General features: G+C 51.7%; 1 protein-coding gene across 2 annotated transcripts in view; it reads right to left on the bottom strand.

Annotated features, from left to right (window-relative positions):
- LOC127575703 (arf-GAP with Rho-GAP domain, ANK repeat and PH domain-containing protein 1-like) overlaps positions 1-16,729 on the bottom strand; it is an 82,965-nt gene that overhangs the window by 37,337 nt on the left and 28,899 nt on the right. For both annotated transcript variants that reach the window (XM_052025681.1, XM_052025680.1), the window contains exons 10-16: positions 15,414-15,588; positions 11,774-11,905; positions 9,894-10,029; positions 7,143-7,245; positions 4,819-5,011; positions 3,832-3,877; positions 1,895-2,058 (exon numbers count right to left, since the gene is read on the bottom strand). In XM_052025681.1, coding sequence (XP_051881641.1) covers positions 1,895-2,058; positions 3,832-3,877; positions 4,819-5,011; positions 7,143-7,245; positions 9,894-10,029; positions 11,774-11,905; positions 15,414-15,588 — 949 coding nt within the window. The remainder of the gene's footprint in view (positions 1-1,894; positions 2,059-3,831; positions 3,878-4,818; positions 5,012-7,142; positions 7,246-9,893; positions 10,030-11,773; positions 11,906-15,413; positions 15,589-16,729) is intronic.

Genomic DNA, 16,729 nt, shown 5'->3' with positions numbered 1-16,729 from the left:
AGCCTCCCATGTTCCACTGAGGAGAAGCCCGGCCTCTCCTTATAACTCCAGCCCTCCATTCCGGGCAACATCCCGGTGAATCTGTTCTGCACTCTCTCTATTGCTGCCACATCCTTCCTGCAGCGTGATGACCAGATGTACATAGTACTCCAAGATTACTTTGCTTGATTAAAGAAATTCTCTGTTCCACCCAATGTTTCTCCCCCACCTTAACATAGAAACATAGAAAACCTACAGCACATACAGGCCCTTCGGCTCACAATTTGTGCCGAACATGTCCCCTACCTTAGAAATTACTAGGCTTACCCATAGCCCTCTGTTTTTCTAAGCTCCATGTGCCTATCCAAAAGTCTATTAAAAGACCCTATCATATCTGCTTCCACCTTCTCTCCTACCTAGACTCATTTGTTTTAACTGTTTCTCAGTTCTAATGAAGGGTCTAGGTGAGTGCAGCTTCAACAACACTCAAGAAGCTCGACACCATCCAGGACATATCAGCCCGCTCGACAGGCACCCCATCCACAACCATTCACCCACTCCACCACCGACGCACAGGGGCAGCAGTTTGTACCATCTACAGGAGGCACTGCAGCAACTCACCAAGAATCCTTGACAAAGAACCCACCAAACCCACCACCTCTACCAGCTAGAAGGACAAAGGGCGGCAAAAGCACGGGTAACACCACCCCCTGGAAGTTGCCCTCCAAGCCACACACCGTCCTGACTTGGAAATATCTCACCGTTCCTTCACCGTCACTGGGTTAAAGTCCTGGAACTCCCTCCTTAACAGCACTGGGGGTATACCCACACCGCAGGGACTGCAGCGGTTCAAAAAGGCAGCTCACCACCACCTTCTCAAGGGCAACTAGGGATGGGCAGTGAAATGCTGACTCAGCCTGCGGAGCCCTCATCCCTTCAATGAATATGAAATAAAGGGTCCTGAGCTGAAACGTTAATTGTTTCTCCACAGATGCTGCCCGACCTGCTGAGTGATTTTTTTTACACTGTTTAGATTTTGCACACTTTGTTCTCTCTCTCTCTCTTTACTGTCATAGAGTCTTACAGCATAGAAACAGGCCCTTCGGCCCAATTCATCCATGCCGACTGTGTTGCCCAGCGAGCTTGTCCCATCTACCCACGTTTGGCCCATAGCCCTCTAAACCTCTCCTACCCATGGACTTACCTAGATGGCTTTTAAACATTGCTGATGTACCCGCTTCAACCACTATTTCTGGCAGCTCATTCCAAATACGCACCACCCTTTGTGTGAAGAAGCTGTCCCTGATGTCCCTTTTAAATCTCTCGCCTCTGATCTTAAACCGATGCCCTCTTGTTTTTAGCTCCCCCTCCCTGGGAAAAAGACCGTGTGCTTTCACCCTGTCTGTGCCCCTCATGATCTTATACACCTCTATCAGGTCACCCCTCAATCTCCTACGTCCCAGGGAATAAAGTCCTAGTCTACACAACCTCTCCTTGTAACTCAGTCCCCCAAGTCCAGGCAACGTCCTGGTAAATTTTTACTGCACTCTTTCTAGTTTAATAACATCTTTCCTATAACAGGGTGACAGAACTGTACACAGTGCTCCTAGTGCAGCCTCACCGACACCTCGTATAACTGCGACATAATATATAACTGCAACATACTGTCTTGTACAATTTATGTTCTGTGTGTTGTCTGTACCCCTGTGCCTGTGATGCTGCTGCAAGCAAGTTTCTCATTGTACCTGTACCTCACCGTACCGGGGCACGTGGCAATAAACCTGTGTCTCCACCACTTTACGTTTTCAAAGCTTGATACGGGAGCCTGGTGGCCAAAGCTCAATGGGACAGTGAGTGTTAGACTGTGCTTTAAAGGAGGCAAGATGGGTGGGGGCCACCGTGTCTGCCAGCTCACCGTACTGCGTGATGTACGCCACGCAACGTTCCACCAGAACAGGAATGTCCTCATCCGTCAACTGCTGCTCAGACAAGGTGTTGCCAGTGCTGTCCGCTGCCTTCTGGATAGCTGCTGCCCATCCAAGGAAGTCCAGCTTCCTCTCCGACTGGATGTACAGAGTCCTGGGCGGGGGGGAGGAGGCAGGGAAACGTCACTGCAGGCTTAAACCCGCCACCAGACCCAAGGCGTCTCTGAGTCTCGCGCTGGGGGGACGGGGGGAAGGGGGGGGGGAGAGAGGGGGGAGAGAGGGGGGAGAGAGAGTGGGGGAGAGAGAGGGGGAGAGAGAGGGGGGAGAGAGTGTGGGGGGAGAGAGAGAGTGGGGGGAGAGAGAGAGTGGGGGAGAGGGGGGAGAGAGAGGGGGGAGAGAGAGTGGGGGAGAGAGAGGGGGGAGAGAGGGGGGAGAGAGAGGGGGGAGTGATGGGGGAGAGAGGGGGGAGTGATGGGGAGAGAGAGGGGGGAGTGATGGGGGAGAGAGAGGGGGGAGGGGGGAGAGAGGGGGAGAGAGGGGAGAGAGGGGGGAGAGGGGGGAGAGGGGGGAGAGGGGGGAGAGAGGGGGGAGAGAGGGGGGAGAGAGGGGGGAGAGAGAGAGGGGGAGAGAGAGAGGGGGAGAGAGGGGAGAGGGGGAGAGAGGGGGAGAGAGGGGAGAGAGGGGGAGAGAGGGGGAGAGAGGGGAGAGGGGGAAGAGAGAGGGGGGAGAGAGGGGGAGGGGGGAGAGAGAGAGGGGGGAGAGAGAGGGGAGAGAGGGGAGGAGGGGGGAGAGAGAGGGGGGGAGAGAGAGAGGGGGGAGAGAGAGAGGGGGGAGAGAGAGAGGGAGAGAGGGGGAGAGAGGGGAGAGGGGGAAGAGAGAGGGGGGAGAGAGGGGGAGGGGGGAGAGAGAGAGGGGGGAGAGAGAGGGGGGAGTGGGGGGAGAGAGGGGGGGAGAGAGGGGGAGAGAGGGGGGAGAGGGGGGAGGAGGGGGGAGACAGGGGGAGAGAGGGGGAGAGAGGGGGAGAGAGGGGGGAGAGGGGGGGAGAGAGGGGAGGAGGGGGGAGAGAGAGGGGGGGAGAGAGAGAGGGGGAGAGAGAGAGATGGGGGAGAGGGGGAGAGAGGTGAGAGGTGGAAGAGAGAAGGGGGAGAGAGGGGGAGGGGGGAGAGAGAGAGGGGGGAGAGAGAGGGGGGAGTGAAGGGGGGAGAGAGGGGGGGAGAGAGGGGGGGGAGGGGGGGAGAGGGAGAGGGGGGGAGAGGGGGAGGAGGGGGGAGAGAGAGAGTGGGGGAGAGAGAGAGGAGCGGAGAGTAAGGGGAGAGAGGGGAGAGGGGGAAGAGAGAGGGGGGAGAGAGAGGGGGAAGAGAGAGTGGGGGAGAGAGAGAGTGGGGGGAGAGAGGGGGAGAGAGAGTGCGGGGAGAGAGGGGCAGAGAGCTGTGGGAGAGAGAGTGGGGGGGGAGAGAGTGGGGAGAGAGAGAATGGGGGAGGGAGAGAGTGGGGGAGAGAGAATGGGGGAGGGAGAGAGTGGGGGAGAGAGAGGGGGGAGAGAGAGGGGGGAGAGAGAGAGTGGGGGAGCAATGCCAGGGTGGGGGGGAGACGGGAGCCAAGAATGGGATTGGAGGAGGTTGGGGGGAAAGTGGGAAGATCAGGTGAGGACAAACACCAGTGAAGTTTTAGAGAGAGGGGACAGTGGGAAAGAGAAGGGGAGGGCATATCAGAGGAGGGAGGGAGGGAGGAGGACGGGAGGAGGAAGAAGGAGGAGGAGAGAGGGAAGGGAAGGGGAGGGAGGAGAGGTAAAGAGACAGGAGGAGAAGAGCAGGAGGGGGAAGGAGTAAGAAGCGAGGGAGAAAGTGGAGGGGGGGGAAGGGGAGGGGAGGTGGAAGGAGGGGGGAGAGGATGGGAAGCGAGGGAGGGGGGGTTTAGCCACACTCACCGCCTCTTCTCCACCAACACCAGGACCTCGTGGTCGGACTGCTCCGCTGTAAAACAAGGACAAGGTGAACCGTCGATGGTTCCCAGAACCCAGGAAGACAAACGCTTGCCTTAGCTGGACCAGGGGAGAGGAGGAGGAGGAGATAGGGTCCCGACTGGAAGAGAAACAGGAAAGCTCTCCTCGATCGGATGTAGAGTCCCGGGCAGGATTAATCACCAAACAACTGTTCCCGACAGCCTGCCAATACTTCCCAATGCTGCACGTGGGATCTTCCTGTGCACAGTAGAGCCCAGAAGAGGCACCTCTGTTACAATGTATGTACCCCACGTTGTAGGGAGAAGACACTTCAGTGTCAGGTACACAGAGGGAAGTGCGAGGAAGCAGACACGTCAACCACATTGCATCATGGGAGGTGACCGGTGCCGGACAAATGCAGGGAGCTTCTCTTACTCTCAAAATGGGGTGCAAGGCTCAAAGAGCAGGGGGCTGGGGAGCAGGAGTTGGGAAGTGGAGAACCAAGGACAAGCCTGGGACGGGGAAGGTGGCTTGCAGGCAAGTTCTGGTCACCTCCCCGCCCCCCCCCCCCCCCCCCCCCCCCCCGTTACAGGAAGGATGTGGAGGCTTTGGAGAGGGTGCAGAGGAGTTTCACCAGGATGCTGCCTGGATTAGAGGGTATGAGCTACAAGGAGAGGTTGGACAAACTTGGGTTGTTTTCTCTGGAGCGTCGGATGCTGAGGGGAGACCTGATAGAAGCTTATAAAATTATGAGAGGCGTAGATAGACAGCCAGAGTCGTTCTCCCAGGGTAGGAATGTCAAATACTAGAGGGTGGGTGGGGAGATGTGGGGGGCGGGGAGATGTGGGGGTGGGTGGTGGGGAGATGAGGGGGTGGGGTATCTGGGTGCTGGTGTAGTTGGTGCCGTGTGAGAGGGAGAGGTGAACACAGAGGGCACAGAATGCCGGGAACGCCAACGAGACCAATCCTTACACAACTCCTGCAGCTTGCGGAGGTTGATGACCTCCTCCTTGTCTGAGTCCTTGAACCAGACGTAGAGCGTGGACTTCTCCAGCGCGAACCAGCCCAGCTTGGCCTGCTCCAGGCTCAGACCGTCCTTGTAGAGCAGCCGGCCGATCCTCTCAAAGTCGTGGTCCATCAGGTCAACGGCCGGAGGGAGGAAGGACTGTGGGAGACGGAGGAGGGCCCCAGTTAGAGGGTCGTCAGCCACGACGACCAGAACCAACACCGACTAAAGCGCGAGGTGGTCTCGAAGCGGCAGCAGGAAAAGCTGAGGTGTTGCCCCCACTCACTGCCAGGAACACGCCCCAGACAGTGAACAACTGTGCTGGGTGTCATGTGTGCTTGCAGAAACATGCAGGCTACTATGTGTGCACAAGAGCACCTGGGCTTAGCATGGGCACGTGTGTGACATGCACTTGCATCAGTGTGCTACATGGCATAGTCATACAGCACAGAAACAGGCCCTTCGGCCCAACACATCCATGTTGACCAAGATGCCCATCTAAGTTAGTCCCATTTGCCTGCGTTTGGCCCATATCCCTCTAAACCTTTCCTGTCCACGGACCTGTCTAACTGTCTTTTAAATGTTAATCTACCCACCTCAACCACTTCCTCTGGCAGGTCATTCCACACACTGACCACCCTGTGGGTGAAAAAGTTAACCCTCAGGTTCCTATTAAATCTTTCTCCTCTCACCTTAAACCTGTGCCCTCTAGTTCTTGATTCCCCAACCCTGGGAAAAAGACTTGGTGCATTCACCCTGCCTATGCCCCTCACGATTTTACAAACTCTATAAGATCACCCCTCATTTTCCTACGCTCCAACGAATAAAGTCCTAGCCTGCTCAACCTCTCCATATCTCAGTCCCTCGAATCCTGGCAACATCCTCATAAATCTCCTCTGCACTCTTTCCAGTTCAATAGCATCTTTCCTATAGCAGGGTGACCAAAACTGAACACAATATTCCAAATGCAGCCTCACCAACGCCTTGTACAACTGCAACATAACATCCCAACTCCTATACTCAATGCCCTGACTGATGAAGGCCAGCCTGCCAAAAGCCTTCTTCACCACCCTGTCTATCTGTAACGCCACTTTCAGGGAACCATGTACCTGGACTCCTGGGTTCCTCTGTTCTATCACACTCCCCTGGGCCCTACTGTTCACTGTGAAAGTCCTATCTGGATTTGACTTTCCAAAACACAACACCTTGCACTTATCCAAATTTAACTCCATTTGCCATTCCTTGGCCCACTTACACAGCTGTGATCCTGATGACCATCTTCACCATTTGCACACCACCAATTTTAGTGTCAGCTGCAACCTTACTAACCATGCCTTGTACAATCTCATTCAAATCATTGATATAGATGACAGACAGCAATGTGTCCAGCACCGACCCCTGGGGACCACCACTAGTCACGGGAATCCAGTCCGAAATACAACCTTCCACCATTACCCTGTTTCCTACCACCAAGCCAATTGTATGCCCAATTAGCTATCTATGGTATGGCAACTGCTCTGCCTGAGACCGCAAGAAACTGCAGAGAGTTGTGGACACAGCTCAGCACATCACGGAAACCAGCCTCCCCTCCATGGACTCTGTCTACACTTCTCGCTGCCTCGGTAAAGCAGCCAGCATATTCAAAGACCCCACCCACACCCGACATTCTCTCTTCTCCCCCCTCGCATCAGGCAGAAGATACAAAAGCCTGAAAGCACGTACCACCAGGCTCAAGGACAGCTTCTACCCCACTGCTATAAGACTATTGAACAGTCCCCTAGTACGATAAAATGGACTCTTTTCACTATCTACCTCGTTATGACCCTTGCACCTTATTGTCTGCCTGCACTGCACTTTCTCTGTAACTGTAACACTTTATTGTGCATTCTGTTATTGTTTTCCCCTGTACTACCTCAATGCACTGATGTGATGAAATGATCTGTATGGATGGCATGCAAAACAAAGTTTTTCACTGTACCTCGGTACATGTGACAATAATAAACCAATTACTAATTACCAGCTCTCCCTGGATCCCAGGTAATCTAACTTTCAATAGCAGCCTACCTTGCGGAACCTTATCAAAGGCCTCACTGAATTCCATGTGTGCCAGAGTGCCTCTGAGCTTCACATGGGCACGTGTGTGCACCTGCGTCAGTGTGCTGATGGGTATGAGCGTGTAAATATTTGAGAGCAGACGAATGTATGAGACACAGCAACACAAACGGTGATAGTGTCGTCATATGTGCAGATGTGTGAGGACAGGCAGGTAGAAAGCCTCTCATAGTGTTACCTTGGCGATGGATTTGACCCACTCTTTAATGGACTCTGCACTGTCCGTCCCAAACATAAACAGGCGCTCCGAGTCCGTGAAAACCTCAAACGTGTGTTCAAACCTACAGGAAACAAAAGATTCCAAGCAACAGGTCAACTCGGAAACTCGGACAACACCGCCCACTGATTACTCACCTCCTGAGGATCACTCATTAGTTATTAGCAAGCCAGAAAGATGAAACGAATGGTGTCCCCAAGGATCATTTCTTGACCCTCAGCTACTTACAATTACTCACCTAGAGGAGGGGGCAGAGTGCAAGGTTTGATAGCAAAACAAAGAGAGGTGAGAGGACGTGTTGTGATGAGGGTATTGTGACTATAACAGGACATGGACAGGTTGAGCGAGTGGGTTAAAACTTGGCAAGTGGAGTTGAAGGTGGGGAAGTGTGAGGTCACACACTTCGATAAGAGCAATCAGAAGGCGGATTGTTATCTGAATGGAGGGGGACAGCAACGGAGCAAAGTGCAGAGGGATCAACACACACAAAATGCTGGAAGAACTCAGCAGGTCTATGGAGAGAAATGATGTTTCAGGCCGAGACCCTTCAACAGGAAGGTTGAATCTCGTGCATAGATCACACAAGATTAGCGGGCAAGTTGAACAAGAGGTTAGGAAGGCAAATTGACCTTTATTTCAGGAGGTTTGGAGCTTGGAAATAGGGAAGTGGACCATGGAATAGAGGATGGGGGAGGGGAGGAGAGGAGATGGGCAGGTCATCAAGGTGGGGGAAGGGAGCCACAGGAATAAGGGAAGACAAAGGAGTGGGGGGGGGGGGGTGGTTGGGGTTGGTTAGAAAAGGAAGGGATGGAGTTACCGGAAGTTAGGGAAATCGATGTTGAGGCCATCAGGTTGGAGACTCCCAAGGCAGAATATGTGCAGGCTTTTTCCCCTCAGGTTGGGTGAGACTAGAACTAGAGGTCATGGGTTTAGGGTGAAAGGTGAAATATTTAAGGGGAATCTGATGGGAAACTTCGCCTGGGGCACAGGACACGGTTTCCCTCCCCTTCGTTAACAAAGGATAGACTGGCACTGGATCAGTCTGGGAGAGGTGCATTAGCTAACTCCTGGAATAAGAGGGTTGTACCATCACAAGCGGCAATAGAAATTAGACCTGTATCCTTTGGAGGTTGGAAGAATGAGGGGTGATTTTAATTGAGGTGGCTTAACAGGGCCGATATTTGAACGTTTCCACAAGTAGGGCAATCTCAAACATTCGGCCCTTCCAGTCTGTGCTGAAACTTTATTCCGCTAGTCCCATTGACCTGCATCCAGTCCATAACCCTCCAGACCTCTCCCGTCCATGTATCTATCCAATTTATTCTTAAAACTTAAGAGTGAGCCCGCATTTACCACATCAGATGTCAGCCCGTTCCACCACTCTCTGAGTGAAGAAGTTCCCCCTAAACCTTTCCCCTTTCACCCTAAAGCCATGTCCTCTCGTACTTATCTCTCCTAATCTAGGTGGAAAGAGCCTACTCACATTAACTCTGTCTGTACCCCTCATAATTTTGTAAACCTCTATCAAATCCCCCCTCATTCTTCTGCGCTCCAAGGAATAAAGTCCTAACCTGTTCAATCTTTCCCTGGGGAAAAGAATCTGATCATCTACCCTAACTGTGCCTCTCATAATGTTATCCACCGCTCTCAGGTCCCCCCTCAGCCTCCTCCACCCCAGGGAAAACAAGCCCAGCCTGTCCAATCTCTCTCAAGGCAACATCCTGATGAATCTCCTCTGCACCCTCTCCAGAGCAACCACATGATGGAGGTGGAAGAACGGACTAAGGAGTCTTCGAGGGAATGGACCCTTTGGAGTGTTGAAAGTAGAGTTGATGGTGTCTGGTGGTATCAACGTTACTCCTGGTAATATTCCAAGTGATGGGTGTAAAACATCAGGTGAAACATACAACATAGAACAGGACAGCACAGGAATGGGCCCTTCGGCCCACGATGTCTGTGCTGAGCATGATGCCAAAATAAACTAAATCCCTTCTGCCTGCACACGATCCATATCCCTCTATCTAAAAGCCTTTTGAACGCCACTATCATCTCTGCTTCCACCACTATCCCTGGCAGCCTGTTCCAGGCACCCACCACTCTCTGTGTAAAAAAAAAACTTGCCCCATAATCTCTTTAAACTTTCCCTTTTTCACATTAAATATGTGTCCTCTAGTGTTCAACATTTCTACCCTGAGAGAAAGATTCTGTCTACTCTATCCTGTGCTTCTCATAACGTCAGGTCTCCCCCCAGCCTTCGATGCTACAGAGAAAATAATCCAAGTTTGTCCAAGCTCTCCTTATAGCTCATACGCTCTAATCCAGGCGGCATCCTGGTGAACCTCTTCTGCACCCTCTCCAAAGCCTCCACATCCTTCCCGTAATGGGGCAACCAGAACTACACACAATACTCCTAAGTGTTGCCTAACCAAAGTTTTATATATCTGCAACGTGACTTCCTGACTCTTATACACAATGCCCCTTCCAAGTCTTTGCTCATCGTCCCTCCTGCAACCTATTTAAATCCCAATTTGACCATCATGAAATACTGCTGTTAGATGCCCCTCTCCACACCGGGAGCACCAACACTGATCAGATTGACATGGGTGACACACACACACACACACCAGTCCGGATAGCACCATTCCCGGGGATTTGATCAGAACTTCCCGCAGACCGGCAGGTGCTGAACGGGACCCCCGACCTCTCACCTACCCGTGGGCAGCAGGGCTGCTGAGGGCCAGGCACACCACCTCACGCATGTCGATCGTTCCATTGGGTGTGGAGTTCCTGTCACTTTCGTAGTAACTGAGCACGCCATTGTCCAAAACGCACCACCGCTTGCTGAACTCTGCCAAGGCATCGGGAAAATAAACTCAGTTGTGGGGCAAGGCAAAGAATGTCTTCTTTCACAGAGAATCACCATCAGAGAACCCTGATAACGAGGGGACTCTCTCCCCTTCAGGGACCCCTTTTAAAGGAGTCTCTCTCCCCATCGAGAACCCCACTTTAAAACGGTCTTTCCCATCTTCAGGGACCCCATTTAAAGAGGGGCTCTTATGTCCATTAGGTGACCCCTTTTACAAAGGGAGCAATTCCCCATTGGGACACCTTTAACAGAGGAAATCACTCCTAATGCAAACCAATTTCCCCTCCATGGACTCTGTCTACACTTCTTGCTGCCTCAGTAAAGCAGCCAGAATAATCAAAGACCCCACCCACCCCAGACATTCTCTCTTCTCCCCCCTCCCATCGGGCAGAAGATACAAAAGTTTGAGAGCACCTACCACCAGGCTCAAGGACAGCTTCTATCATGCTGTTATCAGACTTTTGAACAGACGTCTCACACAACAAAAGTGAACTCTTGATCTCCCAATCGACCTCGTTATGGCTCTTGCACTTTATCTGTCTACCTGCACCACATTTTCTCTGTAACTGCAACACTAAATTCTGCATTGGTTTCTTTTCACTACCTCAAGGTACTTATGTATAGAATGTTCTGTCTGAATAACATACAAAACAAAATCGTTTCACTGTATTGGTACTGAGGTACAGTGAAAAACTTTGTTTTGCATACCAATCATACAGATCAATTCATTACACAGTGCATTGAGGTCATACAGGGTAAAAAACAACAGAGTACAAAGTGAAGTGTCACAGCTACAGGGAAGTGCAGTGCAGGCAGACAATAAGATGCAAGGTCATAACAAGGTAGATTGCGAGGTCAAGAGTGCATCTCATCATATGAGGGAACCGTTCAATAGTCTTATCACAGTGGGGTAGAAGCTGTCCTTAAGCCTGGTGGTATGTGCCCTCAGGCTCCTGTACCTTCGGCCTGATGGGAGAGGGGAGAAGAGAGAATTACCCAGGTTGGTGGGGTCTTTGATTATGCTGGCTGCTTCACCAAGGCAACATGAGGTATAGACAGAGTCCATGGAGGGGAGGCTGGTTTCTGTGATGTGCTGAGCTGTGTCTACAACTCTCTGCAGTTTCTTGCGGTCCCAGACAGAGCAGTTGCCGTACCAAGCCGTGATGCATCCAGATAGGATGCTTTCTATGGTGCATCGATAAAAGTTGGTGTGGGTCAAAGGGGACATGCCAAATTTCTTTCGCCTCCTGAGGAAGTGGAGGTGCTGGTGAACTTTCTTGTCCGTGGCGTCTACGTGGTTGGACTAGGACAGGCTATTGGTGATGTTCGCTCCTAGGAACTTGAAACTCTCAACCCTCTCGACCTCAGCACCATTGATGCAGACAGTAGCATGGTCACAGCCTACTTTCCTGAAGTCATTGACCAGCTCTTTTGTTTTGCCGACATTGAGGGAACAGGTGACAACAATAAGCCAATACTCATACCAAAAGGGACTTTCTCACCTACAGGAGACCCAGTGCAAAGAGGGACTCTGTCTCCACGAGATGACCCCTTTTACAAAGGGAGCAACTCCCCATTAAGACCTCTTTAAAAGAGGGTATCATTCCTAACACAGACCCGTTTTAAAGAGAGACTGCCTCACACCCCTCCACCTGAGACTTCTCGCAGTCTCCTCTCAAATCCTTCTGTTAATGAAGGAATTTCACCCACCCAATCAGAAGCCTACCTTCTTTGGACTTCCTCTCTGTGATTGGCTTTCCCACCGAGGCGGTCTTGTAGAGGAAGCCATTGTGAGTGATGGACTGGGGGGCCACGTAGTATTGCTTGTCTATGTTGCTTAACTCCAAGCGGGGGGTCTCTGCAAAACAATGGAGAAGGAGGAGCTCACGTTAACTTGTGCCTTCCCCACCTCAGTGTTTCCTGCTCTGTTTTCCCGGCTATTTAACGCTGTTTGCTTCAAAGGCCAGTCACTGTCAGAATAGAGTCACAGAGTTTTACGGCAAAGGAACAGGCCCTTCAGCCCACCAAGTCGATGCTCACCATTGAGTCTATCTGCTTAAGTATCAGTCCAGATAGAGTAATATAGCAAGGAAACAGGCCCTTTGGCCCAACTGGTCCATGCTGACCAAGATTCTCATCTAAGGTCGTCCCATTTGCCTGCGTTTGGCCCATATCCCTCTAAACCTTTCCTATCCATGTACCTGTCCAAGTGCCTTTTAAATGTTGTTAATGTACCTGCCTCAACCACTTCCTCTGGCAGCTCGTTCCATATACTCACCACCCTCTGGGTGAAAAAGTTGCCCCTTCGGTTCCTTTTAAATCTTTCCCCTCTGACCTGAAACCTGTGGCCTCTGGTTCTTGATTCCCCAACCCTGGGAAAAAGACTGCACACATTGACCTTATTTATGCCCCTCATGACTTTATACACCTCTAGAAGATCACCCCTCATTCTCCCACAGTGAATAAAGTCCCAGCCTGCTCAACCTCTCTCCATAACTCAGTCCCCTGAGTCCCAGCAACATCCTCGTAAATCACCTCTGCACTCTTTCCAGCTTATGCAGACAGGGTGTTAAAGAAAGTGTACGGCACACTTGCCTTCATTGGTTGGGACATTGAGTATAAGAGTAAGGAAGTCACATTGCAGCTGTATAAAACTTCAGTCAGGCCACAATTGTGTGCAGTTCTGTTCACCCCATTACAGGAAGGATGTGGAGGCTTTGGAGAGGGTGCAGAAGAGATTCACCAGGATGCTGCCTGGGTTAGAGGGCATGAGCTACAAGGAGAGGTTGGACAAACTTGGGTTGTTTCCTCTGGAGTGTCGGAGGCTGAGGGGAAACCGGATAGAAGTTTATAAGATTATGAGAGGCAGAGATAGAGTAGACAACCTGTATCTTTTTCCCAGGCTCGAAATGTCTAATATTAGAGGGCATGCATTTAAGGTAAGAGGGGGAAGTTCAAAGGAGATGTGCGGGGCAAGTTTATTACACAGAGAGTGGTGGGTACCTGGAATGCGTTGCCAGGGGTGCTAGTGGAGGCAAATAGGGGTATTTAAGAGGATCTTAGACAGACGCATGAACATGCAGGGAATGGAGGGAGATGGATCAGGTGCAGGCAGAAGGAATTTAGTTTAATTTGGCATCGTGTTCAGCACAGACATTTTGGACCAAAGGGCCTGTTCCTGTGCTGTATTGTTCTACTATTTAAAGCCATCTAGATAAGTCCACGGATAGGAGAGGCTTAGAGGGCTATGTTCTAAACGCAGGCAGTTGGGACTAGCTCACTGGACATCACAGTCAGCATGGACCAGTTGGGCCAAAGGGCCTGTTTCCATGCTGTATGACTCTACATTCACCCTCTGGGAGAGAGAATTCCAAAGATTCACCAACCTCAGGGTGAAGAAAGTTCTCCTCATCTATATCTGTTCTGAGGCTGTTCTCCCCAATGCAAGACTCCTCAGCCAGCGGAAACATCCTCCCCTATCCAGCTGCTCAAGCGCTGCATAGACCACAAGCTTCTCTAATCCCTGCACGCCAATGGTCAATGTGCAGGACAGGCAGGAGCTTTGTCGAGGGATACCAGGCATCGACTGAATGGAACGTTGGGCAGGGACCTTTAACAAGGCAGGCTGGTGTTGAGCTGTGGACCCCAGTCACCTGGATTCCCTTCCAGTGAGTACTGGACAGCCCTGGCTAGAGGCACTTTACTGCCCTTGCTAGGCCCTATCAGAGGGCAATGGAGAGAGCCAACCACTCTGGTGGGTCTGGAGTCACATATAGGTCAGATAGGTCTCCTCCTCTGAAGGTCATTTGTGAAAACAGATGGGTATTTACAACAATCTGGCCGTCATGGAGTTGTACAGCACAGAAAGAGGCCCTTTGGCCCACCCCACCCATGCCAACCCATTTGCCACCTACACTAATCCCATTTGCCCACATTAGGACCATATCCTTCTATACCTTGTCTAGTTAAGTGTCTGTCTAAATGCCTCTCAAACACAGTGACTGTATCTGATTCTACCACCTCTGGCAGCGAGTTCCAGATACTCACAGTACATGACGATGGCGGCTTGGTAGTGTAGCAGTTAGCATAACGCTATTACAGCGCTAGCAACCCGGGTTCAATTCCGACCACTGTCTGTAAGGAGTTTGTACATTCTCCCCGTGTCTGCGTGGGTTTCCTCCCACATTCCAAAGACGTACGGGTTAGGAAGTTGTGGACATGCTATGTTGGCGCGGGAAGCGTGGCGACACTTGTGGGCTGCCCCCAGAACACTTTACGCAAAAGGTGCATTTCACTCTGTGTTTCGATCTATCTTATCTCATATCAACCCCTCTCTGCGTAAAAACTCAGATCCCCTTTAAATCTCCTACCTCTCACCTTAAACCTACGTCCTCTTGTTTTTGATACCCACCTTGGGAGAAAGATTCTATCTATGCCTCTCATAATTTTATGGACTTCTCTCAGGTCCCCCCTCAGCCTCCTTCGCTCCAGGGAACACAAGCCCAGTCCATCCAATCTCTCCCCATAAACAAAGTCTTCCATTCCAGGCAACGTCCTGGTGAATCTCCTCTGCACTCTCTCCAGTGTAATCACATCCTTCCCACGGTGTGATGACCAGAACTGCACACAGTGCTCCAAGTGCAGCCTAACCTGTGTTTTCTACAGTTGAAACATTACGCCCCAAGTTTTGCACTCTAATTCTGTCTCGTGAAGATTGACTAGTTCTTCAATTAACTGAATTTAAGTTCTACAATTTACTAATGAGCGTGAAATTATAAATGAGCGACCGACAGAGGGATCTCGGTGTTCTTAGAACACAGAACAGTACAGCACAGGAACAGGCCCTTCGGCCCACAATGTTGTACCGAACTAATCAAGCTAATGATGTCTACTTCAGCTAATCCCTTCTGCCTGCACATGGTCCATATCTCTCCAGTCTCTGCACATCCATGTGCCCATCAAAGAGCCTCTTTAATGCCACTATTGTATCTGCCTCCACCAGCACCCCTGGCAGCACATTCCATGGGGGTGGGGTGGGGGGGATATGAGGAGGGTGAGGGGGGATGAGGGGGGATGAGAGGGGAGGGGAATGAAGGGGAGGGGAATGAAGGGGGAATGGGGGGATATTTTTAAGGAGGGGAAGCGAAAGGTAGAGAAGGTATTTTGGAGGAGGGGAAGGGGAAGGGGCAGGGGGAGGGAGCAGGGGGAAGGAGCAGGGGGAGGGGTGGGGGAGGGAGTGGGGTAAGGGAGGGGAGGGTATTTTGAAGGAGAAGGGGAGGGAAGGGGAAGGGCACTTTGGAGGAAGGGGAGCTGGTCAGAGGAAGGGGCAGAGGATATTGGTGGGGACGGGATGGGACGGGACTTACCTGAGTTTCTGTTCTGGAGGAGGAACTCCACCTGCAGCACCTGGCCAGCCTGCTGAGCAAGATCGATGGGGGTCGGGTAACTGGGGTCTCCCGAGAAACAGCCGGTGTCCGCCCCACAGAACACCAGCGACATCGTCTCCTCCAGGTCACTGGTCACCACGGCCGCGCACAGTGCCTGCAAAACAAGCAGAGTCCATCATCCCAGAACGGACCAACATGAACCACGGCCAATCCCCCACCCGCACCCCAACAACCGGCTCCTCCAACAGAGCGCCAGACCTGGAGGACAATTACATGACCTCCGATGGCCCCACCCATCGCACAATGGTCTACATGATGCCTTCCAAAGGTGACGCGATTTGGGAAGTTGTATAGGGGCAAGACATTTACAATAAATGGTAGGGCACAGGGGAATGGTGATGAATAGAGAGACCTTAGGTCCAAGTCCATGGTTCTCTGGAAGTGGCAACACAGGTCGATAGGGTGCTGAAGAAGGCATGTGGCATGCTTCCCTTCATAGGTCGGAATATGAATTGGAATTGGTTTATTATTGTCACATGTACTGAGGTACAGTGAAAAACTTGTCTTGCATACCGATCGTACAGATCAATTCATTACACAGTACATTGAGGTAGTACAAGGGAAAACAACAACAGAATGCAGAATAAAGTGTTACAGTTACAAAGAAAGTGCAGTGCAGGCAGACAATAAGGTGCAAGGTCATAACGAGGTACATTGTGAGGTCAAGAGTCCGTCTTATCGTACTAGGGAACCGTTCAATAGTCTTATAACAGCGGGATAGAATTGGATTGGATTTATGTCCCCAAGAAGGCAGATGAAACCTTAGCCTACCATCTCATCTGAAGGACGGCTCCTCTGACCCAATCTGCGGAGCGCCAGGCTGGATTTCATTACTAGGGTGGAACTTGAGCCCCAGATGGCCCCAAATATCGCTGAAGTCCCCAGCAGCACCTTCCCTCTGAGCCCCAATAGTCTCAGTCATGGGACAGGGAGGACTACAACCATCTTTCCCCAGTTCCGCCGGGATTTACTACTGGATGTGAATCCAGTTCCTGGGGGAACAGGCAACTCGAGCTCCCAGGCTTTTCTCCTTCCTTAGGCCAAGAGCCCCACGTTGGACCGACCTCAGAACACCAACCTAACCTACCCACCCCCACCGTTGACACAACCCACCCCACACCCAGGCTCAACACTCACCCAACTCTCAACACACCAGCTCCCACCACCCAAATCCCATTGTTCCATCCTACTCCATCACACCTGACACACCCACCCACCCTGGAGAGGGTTCAGAA

Source organism: Pristis pectinata, chromosome 11, assembly GCF_009764475.1.
Source record: "Pristis pectinata isolate sPriPec2 chromosome 11, sPriPec2.1.pri, whole genome shotgun sequence".
NCBI classification, from domain to species: domain Eukaryota; kingdom Metazoa; phylum Chordata; class Chondrichthyes; order Rhinopristiformes; family Pristidae; genus Pristis; species Pristis pectinata.
Note: the sequence above shows the minus strand (reverse complement) of the source record. Positions and strands in the feature narration are given on the sequence as shown.